The sequence below is a fragment of the Phocoena phocoena genome, chromosome 1, assembly GCF_963924675.1.
Source record: "Phocoena phocoena chromosome 1, mPhoPho1.1, whole genome shotgun sequence".
NCBI lineage: Eukaryota > Metazoa > Chordata > Mammalia > Artiodactyla > Phocoenidae > Phocoena > Phocoena phocoena.
Window position 1 is genome coordinate 128,089,013 of NC_089219.1, and position 22,680 is coordinate 128,111,692.

Genomic DNA, 22,680 nt, shown 5'->3' on the forward strand with positions numbered 1-22,680 from the left:
CTTGGTTGCACCTGCCAAGGAAGAAGCAGCAGGGCGCACTTAGCAGTCTTTGCCTTAAGTGGCTTGAAATGGATTCAGACGGGACCTAAATGGAATCAGACATTGCACTCTACCCATCTCCACTCCCAGGGCACTGGACAAGGCCCCTGTTATGCCAGAGTAATTCTCAATGATGCCTTCTCTGTGTTCCGTTCAAGACAACCGTCCTCAGTGTGAAAAAACACCCGGATTTCTCAACCACTAGCCAATGGGTGGTTGTTACCGAGAGCGACAGCAAGGAGCAAAGTGCTGTCTTTGACGCAGTCATGGTCTACAGTGGTCATCACACACTCCCTTACCTCCCACTGGAGTCATTTCCAGGTGAGGCCTGTGGAGATCCCCAGCTTTTCGGAGTAGGTGTCCAGGTACTTTATATTCGGGTTGGATTGTCAGGCAAAATTACCTAGCTACTGCAACTCCGCATAATATTAAGATCAGGATAAAACTAGAAAGATGAGAGACTCCAAACACCATCTCTGATTCTGTTAAGCTCTTTGGGTCTTCATTATCAGCCAGCCTCCCTTAAAGTCACTAAATATTACTCAGTATTTCAGAGAATTCTCACCCAAATTGGTTCTCTGTTGGAGAGGTCCTTTCAGCCATGTGCTTACCTTGTCCTTTTTCTATCCTGCCAAACACCTGTGACTTTGCTACATCTTTGGAGACTTCTGCAGAGCCATGCCCACAGCCAGGGTTACTGGGGAGAGTTTCTGGAAATAAGTGCTGCTACAGGACAGTGATGTTTCAGGGAGCACAGGGGAAGATGGTACCTCCCAGGCCCTTCCCTCAGAGAGCGTATCTCCTTCCCACTGCCTTCACGAAAACATCGGATACGGTGATTCAGTCCAAACCCCACATTATTCAAACCATCTGAGGAGCTTTTAAAGTTCTAAAGACCTTCAAAGATTCAATTGGTCTAGGGTAGGCCTCAGTCAATTAAGGGCTACTCAGGTGATTTCAATATTCAGCTGGGATTGAGGCTTACTGACCTAACGCAGTGGAAATCTCAAACAGAATCACCTGGAGGGCTTTTAAAACCACAACTTGCTAGTTTCCACCCCTAGCATTTCCAACTCTTTAGGTCTAGTATGAGGCTGAGAATTTGCCTCTCTAACAAGTTCCCAGGTGATGCTGAAACTGCTGGCCAAGGGACCACACTTTGAGAACTAATGATCTAAAGGCTCTTTCAAGCAACACACCATCAAACACAAATAGTTTAACAAAGTCATGTTTCCTGGGAAAAGACAAAGAGATGCTGATCTTCAAAAGGGCTTGTCCAGTAAGTTGCTGATTTACTGCAAGGTGGAAACTATCCTTCACCTTATAATGTGCCTTGTTTTTAGCTTATTTTGGTTTTTGTTTGCTTTTGCAAAATAAGAATGATGAATGTTATGCTAATTATTACACAACTGCGATAATAGTACTTCATAATATGCTTAAGAAACATTTAAAAGAATATATGCTAGGGCTTCCCTGGTGGGGCAGTGGTTGAGAGTCCGCCTGCCGATGCAGGGGACACAGGTTCGTGCCCCGGTCTGGGAAGATTCCACATGCCGCGGAGCAGCTGGGCCCGTGAGCCATGGCCGCTGAGCCTGCGCGTCCGGAGCCTGTGCTCCGCAACGGGAGAGGCCACAACAGTGAGAGGCCCGCATACCGCAAAAAAAATAAAAAGAATATATGCTATGTGATAATAAAATATCATTGTACAGTCCAAAATAGGATAATGGGTAGCTGGAAACCAACACCTGACTCTGCTCTATTCATCAAAACCAACTGTTTTCGGATGAGGGGAAGATGGTGGAGGAGTAAGCCGCGGAGATCACCTTCCTCTCCACAGATACACCAGAAATACATCTACACATGGAACAACTCCTACAGAACACCTACTGAACGCTGGCAAAAGACCTCAGACCTCCCAAAAGGCAAGAAACCCCCCACGTACCTGGGTAGGGCAAAAGAGAAAAGAATAAACAGAGACAAAAGAATAGGGACGGGACCTGCACCAGTGGGAGGGAGCTGTGAAGGAGGAAAGGTTTCCACACACTAGGAAGCCCCTTCACGGGCGGAGAATGCGGGTGGCGGAGGGGGGAAGCTTCGGAGCCGCGGAGGAGAGCACAGCAACAGGGGTGCGGAGGGAAAAGCGGGGAAATTCCCGCACAGAGGATCGGTGCTGAGCGGCACTCACTAGACCGACAGGCTTGTCTGCTCACTCACCGGGGCGGGCGGGGCTGGGAGCTGAGGCTCGGGCTTCGGTCGGAGCGCCGGGAGAGGACTGGGGTTGGCGGCGTGAACACAGCCTGCAGAGGGCTAGTGCGCCACGGATAGCCGGGAGAGAGTCCGGGGAAAAGTCTGGATCTGCCGAAGAGGCAAGAGACTTTTTCTTCCCTCTTTGTTTCCTGGTGCACGAGGAGAGGGGACTAAGAGCGCTGCTTAAAGGAGCTCCAGAGACGGGCGCGAGCCACGGCTAAAAGCGCGGACCCCAGAGACGGGCATCAGACGCTAAGGCTGCTGCTGCCGCCACCAGGAAGCCTGTGTGCAAGCACAGGTCACTATCCACAGCCCCCTTCCGGGGGAGCCTCTGCAGCCCGCCACTGCCCGCTTCCCGGGATCCACGGACAACTTACCCGGAAGAACGCACGGCGCGCCTCAGGCTGCTGCAACGTCACGTCGGCCTCTGCCGCCGCAGGCCCGCCCCGCACTCCGTGCCCCGCCCCCCCCCCCCCCCCCCCCCACCGGCCTGAGTGAGCCAGAGTCCCCGAAGCAGCTGCTCCTTTAACCCAGTCCTGTCTGAGCGAAGAACAGACGCCCTCTGGCGACTTAAACGCAGAGGCGGGGCCAAATCCAAAGCTGAACCTGGGGAGCTGTGCGAACAAACAAGAGAAAGGGAAATCTCTCCCAGCAGCCTCAGAAGCAGCGGATTAAAGCTCCAAAATCAACTTGATGTACCCTGCATCTGTGGAATACATGAATAGACAACGAATCATCCCAAATTGAGGAGGTGGACTTTGAGAGCAAGATTTATGATTTTTTCCCCTTTTTCTCTTTTTGTGAGTGTGTATGTGTATGCTTCTGTGTGAGATTTTGTCTGTATAGCTTTGCTTCCACCATTGGTCCTAGGGTTCTATCCGTTTTTGGTTTTTTTTTTGTAATAATTATTTTTTATTCTACTAACTTTATTATATTTTATCTTTATTTTATTTACTTTATCTTCTTTCTTTTCTTACTTCCTTCCCTCCTTACTTCCTTCTTTCCTCCCTCCCTCCCTCCCTTCCTTCTTCCTTTCTTTCTTTCTTTTTCTTTCTTTCTTTCTTTCTACTTCTACTAATTCTTTCTTTCTACTTTTTTTTCTGCCTTTTATTCTGAGCCGTGTGGATGAAAGGCTCTTGGTGCTGCAGCCAAGAGTCAGTGCTGTGCCTCCGAGGGGGGAGAGCCAACTTCAGGACACTGGTCCACAAGAGACCTCCCAGTTTCACATAATATCAAATGGCGAAAATCTCCCAGAGATCTCCATCTCAACACCAACACCCAGCTTCACTCAACGACCAGCAAGCTACAGTGCTGGACACCCTGTGCCAAACAACTAGCAAGACAGGAACACAACCCCACCCATTAGCAGAGAGGCTGCCTAAAATCATGATAAGTCCACAGACACCCCAAAACACACCACCAGACGTGGACCTGCCCACCAGAAAGACAAGATCCAGCCTCATCCACCAGAACACAGGCACTAGTCCCCTCCACCAGGAAGCCTACACAACCCACTGAACCAACCTTAGCAACTGGGGACACACACCAAAAACAACGGGAACTACGAACCTGTAGCCTGCAAAAAGCAGACCCCAAACACAGTAAGATAAGCAAAATGAGAAGACAGAAAAACACACAGCAGATGAAGGAGCAAGATAAAAACCCACCAGACCTAACAAATGAAGAGGAAATAGGCAGTCTACCTGAAAAAGAAATCAGAATAATGATAGTAAAGATGATCCAAAATCCTGGAAATAGAATACACAAAATGCAAGAAACATTTAACAAGGACCTAGAAGAACTAAAGAGGAAACAAACAATGATGAACAACACAATAAATGAAATTAAAAATACTCTAGATGGGATCCATAGCAGAATAACTGAGGCAGAAGAACGGATAAGTGACCTGGATTTAAAATAGTGGAAATAACTACTGCAGAGCAGAATAAAGAAAAAAGAATGAAAAGAACTGAGGACAGTCTCAGAGACCTCTGGGGCAACATTAAACGCACCAACATTCAAATTATAGGGGTTCCAGAAGAAGAAGAGAAAAAGAAAGGGATGGAGAAAATATTTGAAAAGATTATAGTTGAAAACTTCCCTAATATGGGAAAGGAAATAGTTAATCAAGTCCAGGAAGCACAGAGAGTCCCATACAGGATAAATCCAAGGAGAAATACGCCAAGACACATATTAATCAAACAGTCAAAAATTAAATACAAAGAAAACATATTAAAAGCAGCAAGGAAAAAACAACAAATAACACACAAGGGAATCCCCGTAAGGTTAACAGCTGATCTTTCAGCAGAAACCCTGCAAGACAGAAAGGACTGACAGGACATATTTAAAGTGATGAAGGAGAAAAACCTGCCACAAAGTTTACCCTACCCAGCAAGGACTTCATTCAGATTTGATGGAGAAATTAAAACCTTTACAGACAAGCAAAAGCTCAGAGAGTTCAGCACCACCAAATCAGCTTTACAACAAATGCTAAAGGAACTTCTCTAGGCAAGAAACACAAGAGAAGGAAAAGACCTACAATAACAAACACAAAACAATTGAGAAAATGGGAATAGGAACATACATATCGATAATTACGTTAAATGCAAATGGACTAAATGCTCCCACCAAAAGACACAGATTGGCTGAATGGATACAAAAACAAGACCCATATATATGCTGTCTACAAGAGACCCACTTCAGACCTAGAGACACATACAGACTGAAAGTGAGGGGATGGAAAAAGATATTCCATGCAAATGGAAATCAAAAGAAAGCTGAAATAGCAATTCTCATATCAGACAAAAAATAAACTTTAAAATAAAGACTATTAGAAGAGACAAAGAAGGACACTACATAATGATCAAGGGATCGACCCAAGAAGAAGACATAACAATTGTAAATATTTATGCACCCAACATAGGAGCACCTCAATACATAAAGCAAATACTAACAGCCATAAAAGGGGAAATTGACAGTAACACATTCATAGTAGGGGACTTTAACACCCCACGTTCACCAATGGACAGATCATCCAAAATGAAAATAAATAAGGAAACACAAGCTTTAAATGATACATTAAACAAGATGGACTTAATTGATATTTATACGACATTCCATCCAAAAACAACAGAATACACATTTTTCTCAAGTGCTCATGGAACATTCTCCAGGATAGATCATATCTTGGGTCACAAATCAAGCCTTGGTAAATTTAAGAAAATTGAAATTGTATCAAGTATCTTTTCCGACCACAATGCTATGAGACTAGATATCAATTACAGGAAAAAAATCTGTAAAAAATACAAACACATGGAGGCTAAACAATACACTACTTAATAACGAAGTGATCACTGAAGAAAGCAAAGAGGAAATCAAAAAATACCTACAAACAAATGACAATGAAATCACGATGACCTAAAACCTATGGGATGCAGCAAAAGCAGTTCTAAGAGGGAAGTTTATAGCAATACAATCCTACCTTAAGAAACAGGAAACATCTCCAATAAACAACCTAACCTTCCACCTCAAGCAATTAGAGAAAGAAGAACTAAAAAAACCCAAAGTTAGCAGAAGGAAAGAAATCATAAAAATCAGATCACAAATAAATGAAAAAGAAATGAAGAAAACGATAGCAAAGATCAATAAAACTAAAAGCTGGTTCTTTGAGAAGATAAAAAAATTGATAAACCATTAGCCAGACTCATCAAGAAAAAAAGGGAGAAGACTCAAATCAATCGAATTAGAAATGAAAAAGGGGAAGTAACAACTGACACTGCAGAAATACAAAAGATCATGAGAGATTACTACAAGCAACTCTATGCCAATAAAATGGACAACCTGGAAGAAATGGACAAATTCTTAGAAATGCACAACCTGCCAAGACTGAATCAGGAAGAAATAGAAAATATGAACAGACCAATCACAAGCACTGAAATTGAAACTCTGATTAAAAATCTTCCAACAAACAAAAGCCCAGGACCAGATGGCTTCACAGGTGAATTCTATCAAACACTTAGAGAAGAGGTAACACCTATCTTTCTCAAACTCTTCCAAAATATAGCAGAGGGAGGAACACTCCCAAACTCATTCTACGAGGCCACCATCACCTTGATACCAAAACCAGACAAGAATGTCACAAAGAAAGAAAACTACAGGCCAATATCACTGATGAACATAGCTGCAAAAATCCTCAACAAAATACTAGCAAACAGAATCCAACAGCACATTGATCAAGTGGGGTTTATTTCAGGAATGCAAGGATTCTTCAATATACGCAAATCAATCAATATGATACACCATATTAACAAACTGAAGGAGAAAAACCAAATGATCATTTCAATAGATGCAGAGAAAGCATTCAAAAAAATTCAACACCCATTTATGATAAAAACCTTGCAGAAGGTAAGCATAGAGGGAACTTTCCTCAACATAATAAAGGCCATATATGACAAACCCACAGCCAACATCGTCCTCAATGGTGAAAAACTGAAAGCATTTCCAGTAAGATCAGGAACAAGACAAGGTTGCCCACTCTCACCACTCTTATTCAACATAGTTTTGGAAGTTTTAGCCACAGCAATCAGAGAAGAAAAGGAAATAAACGGAATCCAAATCGGAAAAGAAGAAGTAAAGCTGTCACTGTTTGCAGATGACATGACACTATACATAGAGAATCCTAAAGATGCCACCAGAAAACTACTAGAGCTAATCAATGAATTTGGTAAAGTAGCAGGATACAAAATTAATGCACAGAAATCTCTGGCATTCCTATACACTAATGATGAAAAATCTGAAAGTGAATTCAAGAAAACACTCCCATTTACCACTGCAACAAAAAGAATAAAATATCTAGGAATAAACCTACCTAAGGAGACAAAAGACCTGTATGCAGAAAATTATAAGACACTGATGAAAGAAATTAAAGATGATACAAATAGATGGAGAGATATACCATGTTCTTGGATTGGAAGAATCAACATTGTGAAAATGACTCTACTACCCAAAGCCATCTACAGATTCAATGCAATCCCTATCAAACTACCACTGGCATTTTTCACAGAACTAGAACAAAAAATTTCACAATTTGTATGGAAACACAAAAGACCCCGAATAGCCAAAGCAATCTTGAGAACGAAAAATGGAGCTGGAGGAATCAGGCTCCCTGACTTCAGACTATACTACAAGGCTACAGTAATCAAGACAAATTGGTACTGGCACAAAAACAGAAAGGTACATCAATGGAACAGGATAGAAAGCCCAGAGATAAACCCACGCACATATGGTCACCTTATCTTTGATAAAGGAGGCAGGAATGTACAGTGGAGAAAGGACAGCCTCTTCAATAAGTCGTGCTGGGAAAACTGGACAGGTACATGTAAAAGTATGAGATTAGATCACTCCCTAACACCATACACAAAAATAAGCTCAAAATGGATTAAAGACCTAAATGTAAGGCCAGAAATTATCAAACTCTTAGAGGAAAACATAGGCAGAATACTCTATGACATAAATCACAGCAAGATCCTTTTTGACCCACCTCCTACAGAAATGGAAATAAAAACAAAAATCAACAAATGGGACCTAATGAAACTTCAAAGCTTTTGCACAGCAAAGGAAACCATAAACAAGACCAAAAGACAACCCTCAGAATGGGAGAAAATATTTGCAAATGAAGCAACTGACAAAGGATTAATCTCCAAAATTTATAAGCAGCTCATGCAGCTCAATAACAAAAAAACAAACAACCCAATCCAAAAATGGGCAGAAGACCTAAATAGACATTTCTTCAAAGAAGATATACACACTGCCAACAAACACATGAAAGAATGCTCAACATCATTAATCATTAGAGAAATGCAAATCAAAACTACAACGAGATATCATCCCACACCAGTCAGAATGGCCATCATCAAAAAATCTGGAAACAATAATTGCTGGAGAGGATGTGGAGAAAAGGGAACACTCTTGCACTGCTGGTGGGAATGTAAATTGGTACAGCCACTATGGAGAAGAGTATGGAGGTTCGTTAAAAAACTACAAATAGAACTACCATATGACCCAGCAATCCCACTACTTGGCATATACCCTGAGAAAACCATAATTCAAAAACAGTCATGTACCAAAATGTTCATTGCAGCTCTATTTACAATAGCCTGGAGATGGAAACAACCTAAGTGTCCATCATCAGATGACTGGATAAAGAAGATGTGGCACGTATATACAATGGAATATTACTCAGCCATAAAAAGAAATGAAATTGAGCTATTTGTAATGAGGTGGATACACCTAGAGTCTGTCATACAGAGTGAAGTAAGTCAGAAAGAGTAAGACAAATACTGTATGCTAACACATATATATGGAATTTAAGGGAAAAAAAGTCATGATGAACCTAGGGGTAAGATGGGAATAAAGACACAGACCTACTAGAGAATGGACTTGAGGCTATGGGGAGGTGGAAGGGTAAGCTGTGACAAAGTGAGAGAGAGGCATGGACATATATACACTACCAAATGTAAGGTAGATAGCAAGTGGGAAGCAGCCGCATAGCACAGGGAGATCAGCTCGGTGCTTTGTGACCACCTGGAGGGGTGGGATAGGGAGGGTGGGAGGGAGGGAGACGCAAGAGGGAAGAAATATGGGAACATATGTATATGTATAACTGATTCACTTTGTTATAAAGCAGAAACTAAGACACCATTGTAAAGCAATTATACTCTAATAAAGATAAAAAGAAACAAACTATAAAGATGTCTTTGCTGCTAAAATAAAAAAAATTGTTCTCTAATAAATATCTAAGCTGCAGCCTCTGAAATCAACTCTTTTGGTCCTGTACCATATGCTTAACCTAACATTTCTTACGTGGTTCATACTTTGAGTTTGCCAATTGGCCTTGATACTGTAACATACCTAAGAGGGAAAGAGACAAAACAAATGATTTTCCCCAGAAAGGAAAAGCTGATGGTGCAGTTTTATTGAACTTAACTTGACATAGTTCATGGATTTCTCTTTTCTTCCCCCTAAAGGTATTCAGAAGTTCAAAGGCCAGTATTTCCATAGCCACCAATACAAGCACCCAGAGGGATTTGAAAGAAAACGCATTTTGGTGATTGGAATAGGAAACTCAGCCTCAGATATTGCAGTTGAGTTGAGTAAGAAGGCTGCTCAGGTAAGATGTTCCCTGATTACCTTGTACGGTGGAGGAGAGGAAAATCCCAGCCATGTAACTAAGGCTCCATTACTCATTAACTGATTTGTTGTTTGGTTGCCCAGTGTGGTATCATAGAAAATCTGGAAATCAAGAAGCCAGAGTTTATCTCCCACCTTTGCCACTAATCAGCCTTGTAACCTAGAGGCAGTCATTTTACTTCTGTGGGCTATGGTTCCCTCACTTAAGTTTGGATCAGATGACTTTCAGCACAGGAGGCCTTCTTTCTACCCAGGGGGCTTTATGAGTTGACCTGTTCATCTTTGGAGGAGTGCCTTTTAGAAATTTAGTGCATATTTGAATTCTATTTGAAATGTAAATAATCCTTAGCTTCCAAGAATCATTAAAGGAAAGATTAAACAGACAGACTCCCAACCATAATCACAGATATTTAGGTGCTCCCTGAGGCCTTCCAACCACTGTTATCTTTGCACCTGCTCAGGAATGACACAGCTTAGCTTCCAGAGTCAAACATTACAAGGTACAGATAATGCTGACAGAGGTGGTTGGGAATAGCAGAAAATAAAACCCTTTTACAAGGACAGAGCTAGGCAAAGATGGGAAAATAGCTAAGGTTCCTCTCCCCAAAGCATCCCCTCTCAACAGGGCCCTATCACTCTGATGTAGCCCAGCAACTTCTGGCTACACAGGAGTTGCAGTAGCCATGTCTACAACCAGCAAAAATGTCCAGTCCTGAGACTCACACTGTCAGGGCTCAAGATGCCCAGTAGCAAATGTGATAAAAGAACATAGTGCCTCCCCAGCAGGTTGATGAAAGGGGGTTCCACTGGGACCTGTCAGAATTACCACCCTGGGGATGAGCAGGTCACTAACACCAGAAAGAGATTTACTAGACCCAGGAGGTCCTCACCTTTTTTGTGAAAAGAAACCACTTTTCACTTTTCAAAGCTTTTAAGACCTCAGTGTGAGGTGGCTGGACCTAGAGTTGTCATACAGAGTGAAGTAAGTCAGAAAGAGAAAAACAAATACCGTATGCTAACACATATATATAGAATCTAAAAAAAAAAAAAAAACGTGGTTCTGAAGAACCTAGGGGCAGGAGACAGGAATAAAGATGCAGACGTAGAGAATGGACTTGAGGACACGGGGAGTGGGAAGGGTAAGCTGGGACAAAGTGAGAGAGTGGCATGGACATATATACACTACCAAATATGAAACAGATAGCTAGTGGGAAGCAGCTGCATAGCACAGGGAGATCAGCTCAGTGCTTTGTGACCACCTAGAGGGGTGGGTTAGGGAGGGTGAGAGGGAGACACAAGAGGGAGAAGATACAGGGATATATGTATATGTATAGCTGATTCACTTTGTTATACAGCAGAAACTAACGCAACACTGTAAAGCAATTATACTCCAGTAAAGATGTTAAAAAAAAAAAAAAAAAAGACCTCAGTGTGAAGAACAAGTGAGGAGGCAGTAACTGTAAAGTCTTGGAGAAGAGCCAACTCAGGTAGGGAGGCAAAAGGTCCAGTCTCTTTCCTGTTGGGAATGCCTGCCAAGCTTGAGGAAGAGAGTATGATAAAAGGAGCTGACTTAGCTGTCAACCAAGGAAAGCTCTGTACTAGACCACTACATGTTACAGGTCAGTGATTTGGACTTAGAACAGATGATCCAAAGATATCAAATCTTAGATTGCAAGAGTCTATTTCCTTATATGGGCCTTGCCATGTAAAAGCCTGTCAGTCATGCCAGATTCAATATTAAGAAACCACCTTTGCTATATTTGTGTGCCTTTCACCTCATTAATCTTTAAATAGGATGTCTTTTCAATATTTATTGGATTAATAACATAATTGATAATTATGATGAAATGTCTTACACAGAGTAATGCACTCTCAACCCTTCTGTGAGAAGAGATACATAGGAGCTATGTATGTAAGGGATAGAACCAGGTGCATCTGCAAAGCTTAAAATTATAGGCTAAACTCACCTTAGTCCTGAGTGTGCCCTGCTTCTGTTAAAGGAGGTTCATGTTCACAAGTATATGGCATGCTCTACCACAGTCCAAAAGCACCACTCAAAATACTATGGGATGGTGCTGAGCCATCCACACACTTTCTCACCAAAAACCAGATCTCTGACCCTTGGCCTGAAGTATGCATCTCAGGGAAAGAAGCCTGATCCTAAATCCTGAGACATATCACACTGTTGCAGCTAGTACAGCTAGCCAGATTAGACTCCCCGCTGTAAAGATGGTGACAGCAGAAAGAGAATAAATAAAATAGGCAGAGCTTTCAGTATGAAACATGGATTGACCCTAAGGAAGAAGGGCAGACAATAAGTAATGGAAAGAGACATTCATGGAAATATTTGAAGTATATTATCTAATACCTAACCAAAGTAGTGCCAAGTCAACAAAAGGGAAACAGCAGGAGAAAATCAGGATATAAGGGTATTACCACTCACAGACCAACAATTCAACACCATTATACCATTTTATGTAAGTGCTACTTCACAAGCTAAGGAGTTGAGGCCCCAGCAGAACTTGTCTCCAAATTCTGGCTCACTCCAGATATGTGGCACTATATGAAACTCCTCTCCTCCAGGCTACCTTTACAAAATAATAATACCTATCAGTACTTATCACTTGCCAGGCAATATTTTCAGTACTTGACATATATTATCTCATTTAATCTGCACAATAATTCTATGAAGCAGGTACTATTTTAAAGAGAGAGAGAAATGGAGGCACAGAGAGGTTGAAGTAACTCACCCAAGGCAACACAGTTTGTAAGTAGTGGGGCTGAGAGTCAAACCCAGGCAGTCTGGATCCAGAGTCCTAGATCTAGAATCCATGATCTTAAACTCCTAAGTGAATCAGTTTCCTTGTAAGTGAATCTTATGTGTTTATCAAGGACAGCCTTGTACAGCAGAACTCATAGAGTTCTGGCATGTAAAAGTACTGTCATATAAAATTTTAAGACGCAAGTCAAATATGCATTTGGTCAATGGCGGAGTAACAGTAAACAAAGTAAAATATATATTTGAAAAGAGATATAAATGCACACCTTGAAAACTAGGGAAATATAAGTATACAAGGTAAAGAATACATCTGACATATACACACTAGTATATATAAAATAGGTAATCAACAAGGAACTACTGTATAGCACAGGGAACTAACTCCACTCAATACTCTGTAATAACCTATATGGAAAAAGAATCTGAAAAAGAATATATATATATATATATATATGTATAACTGATTACCTCCTATATTAACTTCCATGTAAAGTAATATCTATGAATAGTAAATGTTAGATTTTTAAACTCTGAATTTTTAAAATAAATTCAAAGTTAAAAATCTGGTAACTCAATCAAGATCTAGAAACTGATGGAAGGAATCATAACATATATGCTTTTAGAATTTATGCAGTAGTTAATAAAATAATGCTACATTTTTTTTTAAAAAAAAGAGTACATATGAGAGGGGATTCAGAAGTGCACTTGAAGAGAACGGAAATCACAGTATAAGTTCAGAATTTTTAACTTTTAAAATATATAACAATGTTCTTTCAAGTATGGGAAGAAGCTGATTTCCCTTGTTATTCCCTCTCTGGGGATATACAGATCCATATATTTGTGCCTATCTAGACATTAGGCTGTAATCATACATTTCCTAGGATTATAATTGTATACCTTCCCTATAAAAACAACTTGTGGTGGATGGAAAAGGGAAGAGGAGGGAAGGAGCATTGAACCACAACTTCAAACATGGCAAAAATTTGTGGGTTTTATGATTGGTTTAGCCCAAAGATTTTCTCATATTTCCATGAAGTTCTCAAGACTATGGTAGTCTTCCTCTATCAGCATAAGTACTACTCGTTCCCACATGTATGATAAAGCTGCCCCAGAGCAGTGAAAACTGGAAGGTACTTCACTTTGAGGTCAATCATCTTTAAAACAAAGCATTTCAGCAAATTCTGGGGCCATACATGTCATGTATTATCTACACAGTGGGTTCCTCCCAAAAGAGATGATGCCCTAGTTTGAACTGCATCCTATTTTGCTCACCAGGTGTTTATCAGCACCAGACACGGTTCCTGGGTCATGTGCCGTATCTCTGAAGATGGCTATCCCTGGGACATGGTGTTCCACACCCGTTTTAGCTCCATGCTCCGAAATGTCCTGCCACGAAGAGTTGTAAAATGGGTGATGGAACAACAGATGAATCGGTGATTCAACCATGAAAATTATGGACTTATGCCTCAAAACAAGTAGAGTTACTTTGCTTTTTTATGGTATACTCATTGGTAATCAAGGATGTCAGAGGGGTTTCTTTTTGCAAAGAGCTAAATTGCTAACATGGTAGTTCAAACTACAACCTAACAATATGGGTATCATGTAGCTCCTGGATTTTGAATTCCAAATTTGTTCTGTATGCCTTTTAAAAAGTAAATATTTAAGAAGATGAAGTATAAATATTATGAGCTGCTCCAGAAAGTAGAACTAGGATCATGGGAAGGACTTCCTAATACCCAGAGCTGTCCAACATTGGAAAAGGCTGTTTTAAGAGATTGTGACCTTCCTTTCAGAGGGTGGGTGGGAAAACTGATCCAAATTCTACATCTGTTAATTCATACTTTGCTAACTCTGTACACCACAAGGGTTCTTCCTGTGGGTAGCTTTCGAGAACATACTCACTGCCTGTTAATCTGTTATACATCACTGATCATAAACACAAGCAAAAAATATGGATGTTTATTTTTCTTTATTTGATAACAGGCTCCTTCCCTTAAAAAAAAAAACAGAAGAGGTTTGCAATCTTTCAACAAATGCAACGTGGCTGCTATCTTCTGAGATCTGATACATGTACCATGTATCCTTATTTTTTTAACAAAATGGTTCTCAAATCTACAAAAAAGGAAATTCCAGAAATACAGCCAGACTTTGCTCCACTATTCATGCTATCACATACATACAGAGACTCCACGTATATTTGGGATCAAGAAATATCCCCAAACTTGATTCTATGCATTAATTTTCACACTAATCCCTTAATAAGTTTCAAAACTAATGGGAATTTAACTAAGTTTTCCTTACTTACTTATGATCAGATAGAAATTAAATGGAACATCAAGATAATTAAAGGTAGATAACATAAAACAACAGAAATTACCAATGGGATAATAACAACTGGAATGCTCAGGAACTGACCACAGGCACTGGCATTTTGTCTAAGGCCTTAGGAATGCCTCCTTTTTTGAAATGTGTTTTGCCCACATCATCTACATGTTTTTGCTTATTTGTTGACGGAAGAGATATGTGACATGATAATAAAGTCAGAGAGTAAGGCTTGGGGTAGCCCAACTAGTCAAGTTAGAAAGTTTTATGGATATTTGAAAAACCTCTTTATTCCCAGAGCCAAGCCCATAAAATATCAAGAGAGTTCAAAACCCCTCATTAAATACTCTTTCTGGGGCTTCCCTGGTGGCACAGTGGTTAAGAATCCGCCTGCCAATGCAAGGGACACGGATTCAAGCCCTGGCCCGGGAAGATCCCACATGCCGCGGAGCAACTCAGCCCATGCGCCACAACTACTGAGCCTGAGCTCTAGAGCCCGCAAGCCACAACTACTGAGCCCACGTGCCACAACTACTGAAGCCTGCGCGCCTAGAGCCCGTGCTCTGCAACAAGAGAAGCCACAACAATGAGAAGCCCGTACACTGCAACGAAGAGAAGCCCCGGCTCACCGCAACTAGAGAAGGCCCGCGCACAGCAACGGAGACCCAACACAGCCAAAAATTAAAATTAAAATAAAATAAATAAAAAATTAAGAAAAAAGAAAAGAAATACTCTTTCTGAGTGTTTTCTTCTGCATGTTTCAGATACCTTATGAAATAGCCAATACTAAGTGATGATCTTCCAAGTCATATACTCTATGGAGCCATCAAGGTGAAATCAAGAGTGAAAGAGCTCACAGAAACTTCTGCCATCTTTGAGGATGGAACAATGGAGGAGGACATTGACATCATTGTCTTTGCCATAGGATATACTTTCTCTTTTCCCTTCCTTGAAGATCCACTTGTTAAAGTAGACAATAATATGGTCTTGCTGTACAAATACATGTTCCCTCCTCACCTGGAGAAGTCAACCCTTGCATGCATTGGTCTTATCCAGCCTCTAGGTTCAATTTTCCCAACTGTTGAACTTCAAGCTCGTTGGGTAATAAGAGTTTTCAAAGGTAAGTGAGTGGGCAAGTGAATGGCTGAGTGTTTCACACCTGGTGGATTTTGCTAAATAACAAGTTTAGAAAAGGAGGTTGCCAACAAGAAGGTTGCCAACCTTGGCTGCTCTCACAAAACTGACATCCTAAAAAGTTAGAAAATTCACAAAATAACCAATACTGGGATACGATAATAATAAATATCTGCAATCATTCCTTTAAAATATTAGAAAATTCAGAGAATTTCAGTTGGCATAATGTTAAGTAAATATTATTTTTTCTTGGACTAATGAGAGAACAGAAGGAAGGAAGACATCTATGACTCCTAGTTTTACCTATGTTTATAAATTTCTCAGAATATGTGCAAATCAAGAGACCTAGGGCCTACTCCATACTTAACTCCAAATTAACTCTTAATACCTAAGCAGCTCAACCTCACAGATCCCTACAAAGCTATAAAATTATTAAAATATTTCTCTCTGAGCATTGTGTAGCACTTTGTACTTCTCAGAAGGCTGTTACTATCTCCCTGATCCAGGGCTCAATTCAGCTCAACAAAATCTTATTGAATACTTAGCCCTGTGCTGGAACTTGGTAGGATACAGAGAAATTTAAATGGGTCATTTTAAGATAATAAGACATGTGCTTTGTCAGAGGACTGCATGGAGTGTCTGGAAAAAGAGAAAGGGTGCTTAGCGACAGCAGAGTTTGGATAAAGGAAGGGCATGTGGTCAAGGAAAACTCCCTAGATAACTGGGTTTCCCAGGTGCAGAAAAGGGAATCAGAGCACAGAGGTGTGATGCAGATGAGGAATTATTACAAGATACTTGAAATTCCTAGAACATGAGGTGTGAGGCAGAGAGGGGTGAGAGATTATTCTTAGGGAGGAAGGGACCAAGACACAGGAACCTTTTAAGACATGCTAAGGAGCTTGAATATAAAATGTATATCAGCTCTTCCCAAATTTAGCTACACATAAAAACCATCTGAGGGACTCTTAGGGACCCTGGCCTGAGGACCTAGTGTCTCCATTTAAGAAAGCTCTTCTGCCAGAAGACCCAATGAAAGGTTAAGCAAGGACCAGACATTATCAGATTTTCACTTTTGATAGATTATTTCAACATTAGTGTGAAAGACAGATTTGAAAGGCGAAAGGAATAGAGTCTCAAAGACCAGTGAGAAGGCTACTGTAATCGTCTATACTAAAATGTGATACAACCTCAGCCAGGCAAAGAGACAAAGTGGAGAAGATAGCTAGTTAAGAATCAAACCAGCGGGACGTAATGCTTGGCTCCATGTAGAAAAATTCTAGGAAAAGAGCAGAATCAAGGGTGACTTGATCAAGGTGGACCTCAGGTGGTGGAAACTGGGTGAGGAGCAGTGCTGGGGCTAGAGGGAGCGTGTGGTAGAGGATGCAAGTCTGAGCAGTAGGACTTCAGTGATGAGCTCAGTTTTGGACTCATTGAATCTGAGATGTCTGATGACTAGCCATATCCAGGGAAGCTCACCATTCTTCAGCATGTCTGAAGTTCCAGGGACACCTGTGACAGGGGACGGAATCACAAGCACACAGTGATAACTGACATCAATCTTTCTCTCTCCCCACTGCCCTACCTCAGTTTGTGCCACCCCTTCCCTCACCTGGTTTTCTTCAACAGCCTCTTGTCTTGCTGCCTTTAAACTGACCTGCCGGGAGCCCATTTCCCAGAATTCAGCACCTCAAAGAATCTTTCCAAAAGGCGAATCTCATCTTGTCCCCCATGGCTTCCCACCACTTTCAGAATGGAGCTCAAGCCATCTGGCACGGCTTCCCAACTTCTCAGGCTCACCTTCCCTCTCCACCTTCTTCTCTAACCCCCCACTCCCACCCCAGAGTCCACGCTGTAGCCTGGTGATCCCTGGGCAACATTACATAGAACTCAATGTGTGTGGCGCACCCTGGAGTTCAACAACATAGCAGCGCTGACCGATATCTCATGGGTAAATGGCCAAAATTTAATTGTAGGAATCAATTGATTGTAGGAATCATCAATCATCTAGATAAAGCAATGAAATTGAATCAAACCCACTACTCAACCAACCTTTTATTCTCTAGGCTTGTGTACTTTGCCCTCGGAGAGAACTATGATGGCAGACATTATCAAGAGGAATAAAAAAAGAGTTGACTTGTAAGAATTTTTTAAAATTCTTTACATAGAACAGTGTTTCTCCAAGTATAGGGATCTAACTACTCACAAGAACCACCTAGCTGCTTCTAAAAAAGCAAATTCTTATACATACTACTTTAAGATCCAACTACTTAAAAATAGTAATTTCACCAAACAAGAACATTTATCCTTGACCTAAATTTATTTGTTTTATATATTGCCCATGTTAGATTCTGTATCCTCTCACACTCTGTGGTAAAGAGGAAGTGGGATGGGGGCAGTGGTGGTGACAGTAGCCTAAGTATCTCTGGAAAGTTAGCTGGAGGAACTCCCATCAAAGCAAATTAAAAGGAGTTGGTGTGAAGTGAAGGTCAAGGATTTACATTTTGTGATGAAGTGGAATGGAGTTCAATAGAGATCAAGTACATTGGAAAGTAGACTTGGGGGCCTTATAGTGTAGAGGTTATCTCACATTCAAATTCTAATTCATCTACTATATGCTAGTCAGAGTGCAAGGTACTTTAATAATTTAACAAGCAAATATTGTGTCTCTTCTGGGCAAAACACTGAGCTATGCTTTCATCTGTGTTATCTTGTGAATCTTTGCAGCAATCCTGACTAGTTTTACTTGCCAGGAGACTTGGAGAGTTATTCAAAACTCATTTATTCATTCATTCATTACTTCATTCTTTCAATAGCTAATGAATATCTAATGTTCTTATATAACTTAGAACATTTTGTGAATCTGTCCTTTATTCTTTCTTCATTAAGGTTTGGAGAGAGCAACAACCAGATACTGCAGACCAGTTACATCGACTACTTGGACGAGCTCGCCTTAGAGATAGGTGCAAAGCCAGACCTCCTCTCTCTCTTGCTAAAAGAGCCTAACCTGGCTGTGAAACTTTATTTTGGGACCTGCAACTCCTAAGTATCGCCTGGTTGGACCTGGGCAATGGAATGGAACCAGGAGTGCCATCTTCACCCAGAAACAAAGGATATTGAAGCCTTTAAAGACACGGGCTCTAAAAACTTCATCTAATTTCCCAGTTTCCTTCCTGTTGAAAATCCTGGGGCTTCTTGCTGTTGTGGTGGCCTTTTTTTTTCCAACTTCAGTGGTTCTAATATGTCAGCATAATGCTTTTGGCTTTCATGTCAGTCAGTACCTCTTAAAGAGATAAAAAAAAAAAGACTAAGAAAAAATATTAAATCTAAGGTCTAAATTTTAGAGTTGAGGAAAACAGTGAGAGAGGTAACTGTGGAGAGTTAGCAGACTTAGGTCTATGTGTAAAACTGAAATTGTGTCATGAAATTTCTTTGCCATTTCTACCCTTCCCTCAAGTTCACTAGCCTCTCAAAAAAAGACAATAAAATAACACTGGCTAAACAGTGCTGCCAAGCCCTGGTAAAGAAGAGTCATGTGGAAAAATAGTAGAATTACACAGAACGAAAAGCACCCATGGTTTAAATCACTGGAAAATTTTAAGTGTGGGAAAATATTAAAATTCCTGTGTGTTGTTTTTGATAGTCTTCTTAGCCAGACTCTATATGGTAACAAAGTTCTCAGATGTTAGGTCATGTGCCATTTGCTTCATGGAGAATCACTCAAAAATACTGGAGAAAAAAATGAGAGGATAGACTTAGAACATGGCAATGCTCAGACAGACTTTTAGGGACTCACATCGAAAGCTGAGCAAGTAGCCACATTTCTTATATTTGTCTTATATTTTGACAGAAACACTGCTGTGAAAATAAAAAAAAAATGCCATAAGAGATAGATATATGTGTTTATAATATATAAAGTACTTATCATAGACCAGACAATTTGCACATTACATGTATTATTTCATTTAATTCTCATGACAATTCTGTGAGATGGGTGCAGCTCTTATACCCATTTTACAGATGATGAAACTGAAACTCAGAGAGTTAGGTAACATGCCCTGGACCAGAGAGCTTATCTTGAAATGGAGCTGGAATTGGAGCTCAGGTTTGCTTGACTTTAGAAATGAAGACTTGCCCCATAATATACATTTTTACAAAAACCTCCATTATTAATCAAGTACTTAATAAGAGTTTATTTATGATCACATATATGTTACTTTTGGAGGACCTTTACATAGAATACGGCACTCTTCTTACAAATAAGATCTGATTAGTTTTATTTATAATATTTGGGTTACATTTCAGCTAGATCTAAAATTCGTTTGAAGGAATTTACAATAAAAACACCTATATAATAGCATTTAAGATAATCATTGACATTTTCAAAAAACAAGTGTCGAGGAAGAAAAGTATATCTCCCAAGTAGATGAAAAGTATTGTAATGACTGGACCTTGTATTTAGCTCTAACCATACAAATAACCAAGGCAAAAAGCAAAACAATATTTAATCTTGGTCATCTGATAAAAGAAAGCATGCTGGCTTGTTAGGAGAGACAAACATTTGCTTAAAACTGAACTTTAAAAATGTCACAAGCAATTCAATGTCAATAGACATTGAGCAACATAATAAACACCTGGTTATAAAGCAATCGCTACAGCCATTCTTTGCACAAATTATGCTTTGGGAGATTAAACTGTGCCATAAGCCCAGAACAAGACCTTCAAAGAGAGGGAAAATCTCAGAGACTCAAGATTTAGACAAATTTCTCCTCTTATTCCTCCAAAGCCTTTTGTGGTCATCACTCTTCACATTGGCCTGGATTTCTCTCTCAAGTGCCTAGAACAATGTGATGGCAATCCCTATCAGTGGAAACTCTTTAAAGGCCATTGAAATGACACCAGCATTTAAATACAAGATTTTTTTTTCATTGCTCCTATAAGCAGATTCCTTTGAAAAAAATTGCAGAGGGTATGTATACTTAGTTATTGGTTAAAAACTGATTACTTTTCTAATTATTAAAGATTACTTGCAAGCCATTATATTATTAATAATAATAATAGAATTTATCAAGACTTTATAGCAAAAGTAGGCAAACTACTGCCTATAGGTCAAAACCAGCCCACTACCTATATCTGTAAATAAAGTTTTACTGGAACACATCCACACCTATTCTTTCATTGTCTGTGGCTGCTTTCAAGCTACAATGGCAGCACTGAGTAGTTGCAAAAGAAACAGTATGGCTCAACAAAGCCTAAAATTTTTACTATCTGGCCCTTTACGGAAAGTTTGCCAATCCCTGCTTTCTAATGTACAAAGCATTGTCCTAGTTGTTTTTTCATAACTCATTCATCATTACCACTACCTGGTGAAATAACTATGGTTGCTATCCTATTTCTACAGTGGAAGATTGAAAATCAATTGTCAGGTTGAGGCTGAATCAGTGGGGAAAAAACTAGCACCATTAGGACAAAATGGTTACTAAATTTATATCCTTGAAAAGTTTTAGAAAGGAGATGATCCCTTGAAATCATTCCAAGTATTCTGATATCTTTTTAAAACATAAACAGTTCATTTCCAGAGCCTGAGATTGACTAAGGAAGACTCATTCAAGTCTATTCCTTTGCCTCCATACATCCTGAAACAAGAAATTATCCTAGACTAACCATCTAGGATAGCTTGTTCCAAACTGTGATCCACAGAGATATTCTCTGCATCAGAATATCTCAGGGAGTTCAGAGAAGTGCAGATTCCCGAATAAGATGTAATGATAATTCAGACCTGCTGAATCAGAACCTCTGCTGGAATCTATAGTCTTGATAATTTCCCTGGAGGATTCTTGTGCACATTAAATTTAGGAACCATTGGTTTGAGGCTTCTGGGAAAAAAAAAAAAAAAACCTGCTGCTTTCAGAGATTAGTCCATCACTTTTTCCACATCTCAGGGCCAAATTCCTCCTTAGGTTCAGCCTTAGTGTTTCTTGCTGTACAATGTTTGTTCTTCTCCTGTCAAGGCTCTTAGCTAGCTACCATCTTCTTGCAAAATTTCTCCCTGTGATGGTTCCCTTTCACTAAATTTTATTTTAACTATCCTTTTCTAGATGATAGCTCCTTGATTTTCTATTCCCAAAGCCAAATGTTTCACATTTGTTCTTTGCAGAGAGATAAAGATTTTTTTAAATAAAACTCTTGGACCATGATGTGTAACAAAATTTCAAGTAATAAAGATTTTAAAAGCTTAACTGAGGTAGAATCCAGCATTCACATTATAATGAGGATGGCAAAGGAAGATTCTTCCTTATAAGTAGTCTTTCATCCTGGAAGATGGGGCTACTGACCTGCAACCCCCAGTAAAGAGCGTTTGGCTATTTCCTGGGAGGGAGAATGTGTTTACATAGAACATACCTCACTTTCTTGTCCAATCTGCCTTATGACCAGATCATGGATCAAAGAAGCTAAAACAAAGGCTCCTGAGATTAGATTCTACTTAATTCAGGTTGGATGCCAGAATGAGATTAAACATGCAAGGGTTTTATTAAGGAAAATAACTGTATGAGGGAAAAGAGGGAGAGTGCAGGAAAAGGCTGAAACAGCTATCAAACTACAGTGCAAGTCTGACCCTGAGTGAAGGAGAGAGGGAAGAAGGGTGGATAGAAACATAGAAACATTATAGACTGTTGTGCAGTCTAAAGAAGATTCGGCAGAGCCACTGGGGAGTCCTCAAGCCATCAGAGAAGCCCTAACTCTCCTGTGAATGATCTGCTTCAGTCTCTCTGCCGTGTCATCACTGACTGAAAGCAGCTCATGGGAAAAGGGGCCCGAGCACAAGCATAGCAATGCATCTCAAGTACAGCAGCTAAGACCCTTGGTTAATTATACCCCCTATAGTTAGAGATCCATAAAGCACATTCTCAAGGTTACCAGAGGCTCATAACATCATTTTTATATTCTTTAATTAATTGAATCATAGTTTTTAA

The 22,680-nt window shown here is 40.2% G+C and overlaps 1 protein-coding gene across 1 annotated transcript in view; it reads left to right on the top strand.

Moving 5' to 3' along the window:
* LOC136131774 (dimethylaniline monooxygenase [N-oxide-forming] 2-like) overlaps window positions 1–18,946 on the top strand; it is a 58,623-nt gene extending 39,677 nt beyond the window's left edge. Inside the window, 8 exon segments of the mRNA XM_065888548.1 lie at window positions 198–360; window positions 9,312–9,454; window positions 13,529–13,728; window positions 15,340–15,695; window positions 17,773–17,845; window positions 18,596–18,748; window positions 18,750–18,918; window positions 18,920–18,946. Of these exon segments, the coding sequence (XP_065744620.1) occupies window positions 198–360; window positions 9,312–9,454; window positions 13,529–13,728; window positions 15,340–15,695; window positions 17,773–17,845; window positions 18,596–18,748; window positions 18,750–18,918; window positions 18,920–18,946 (1,284 nt within the window).
* The last annotated feature ends 3,734 nt before the right edge of the window (window positions 18,947–22,680 follow it).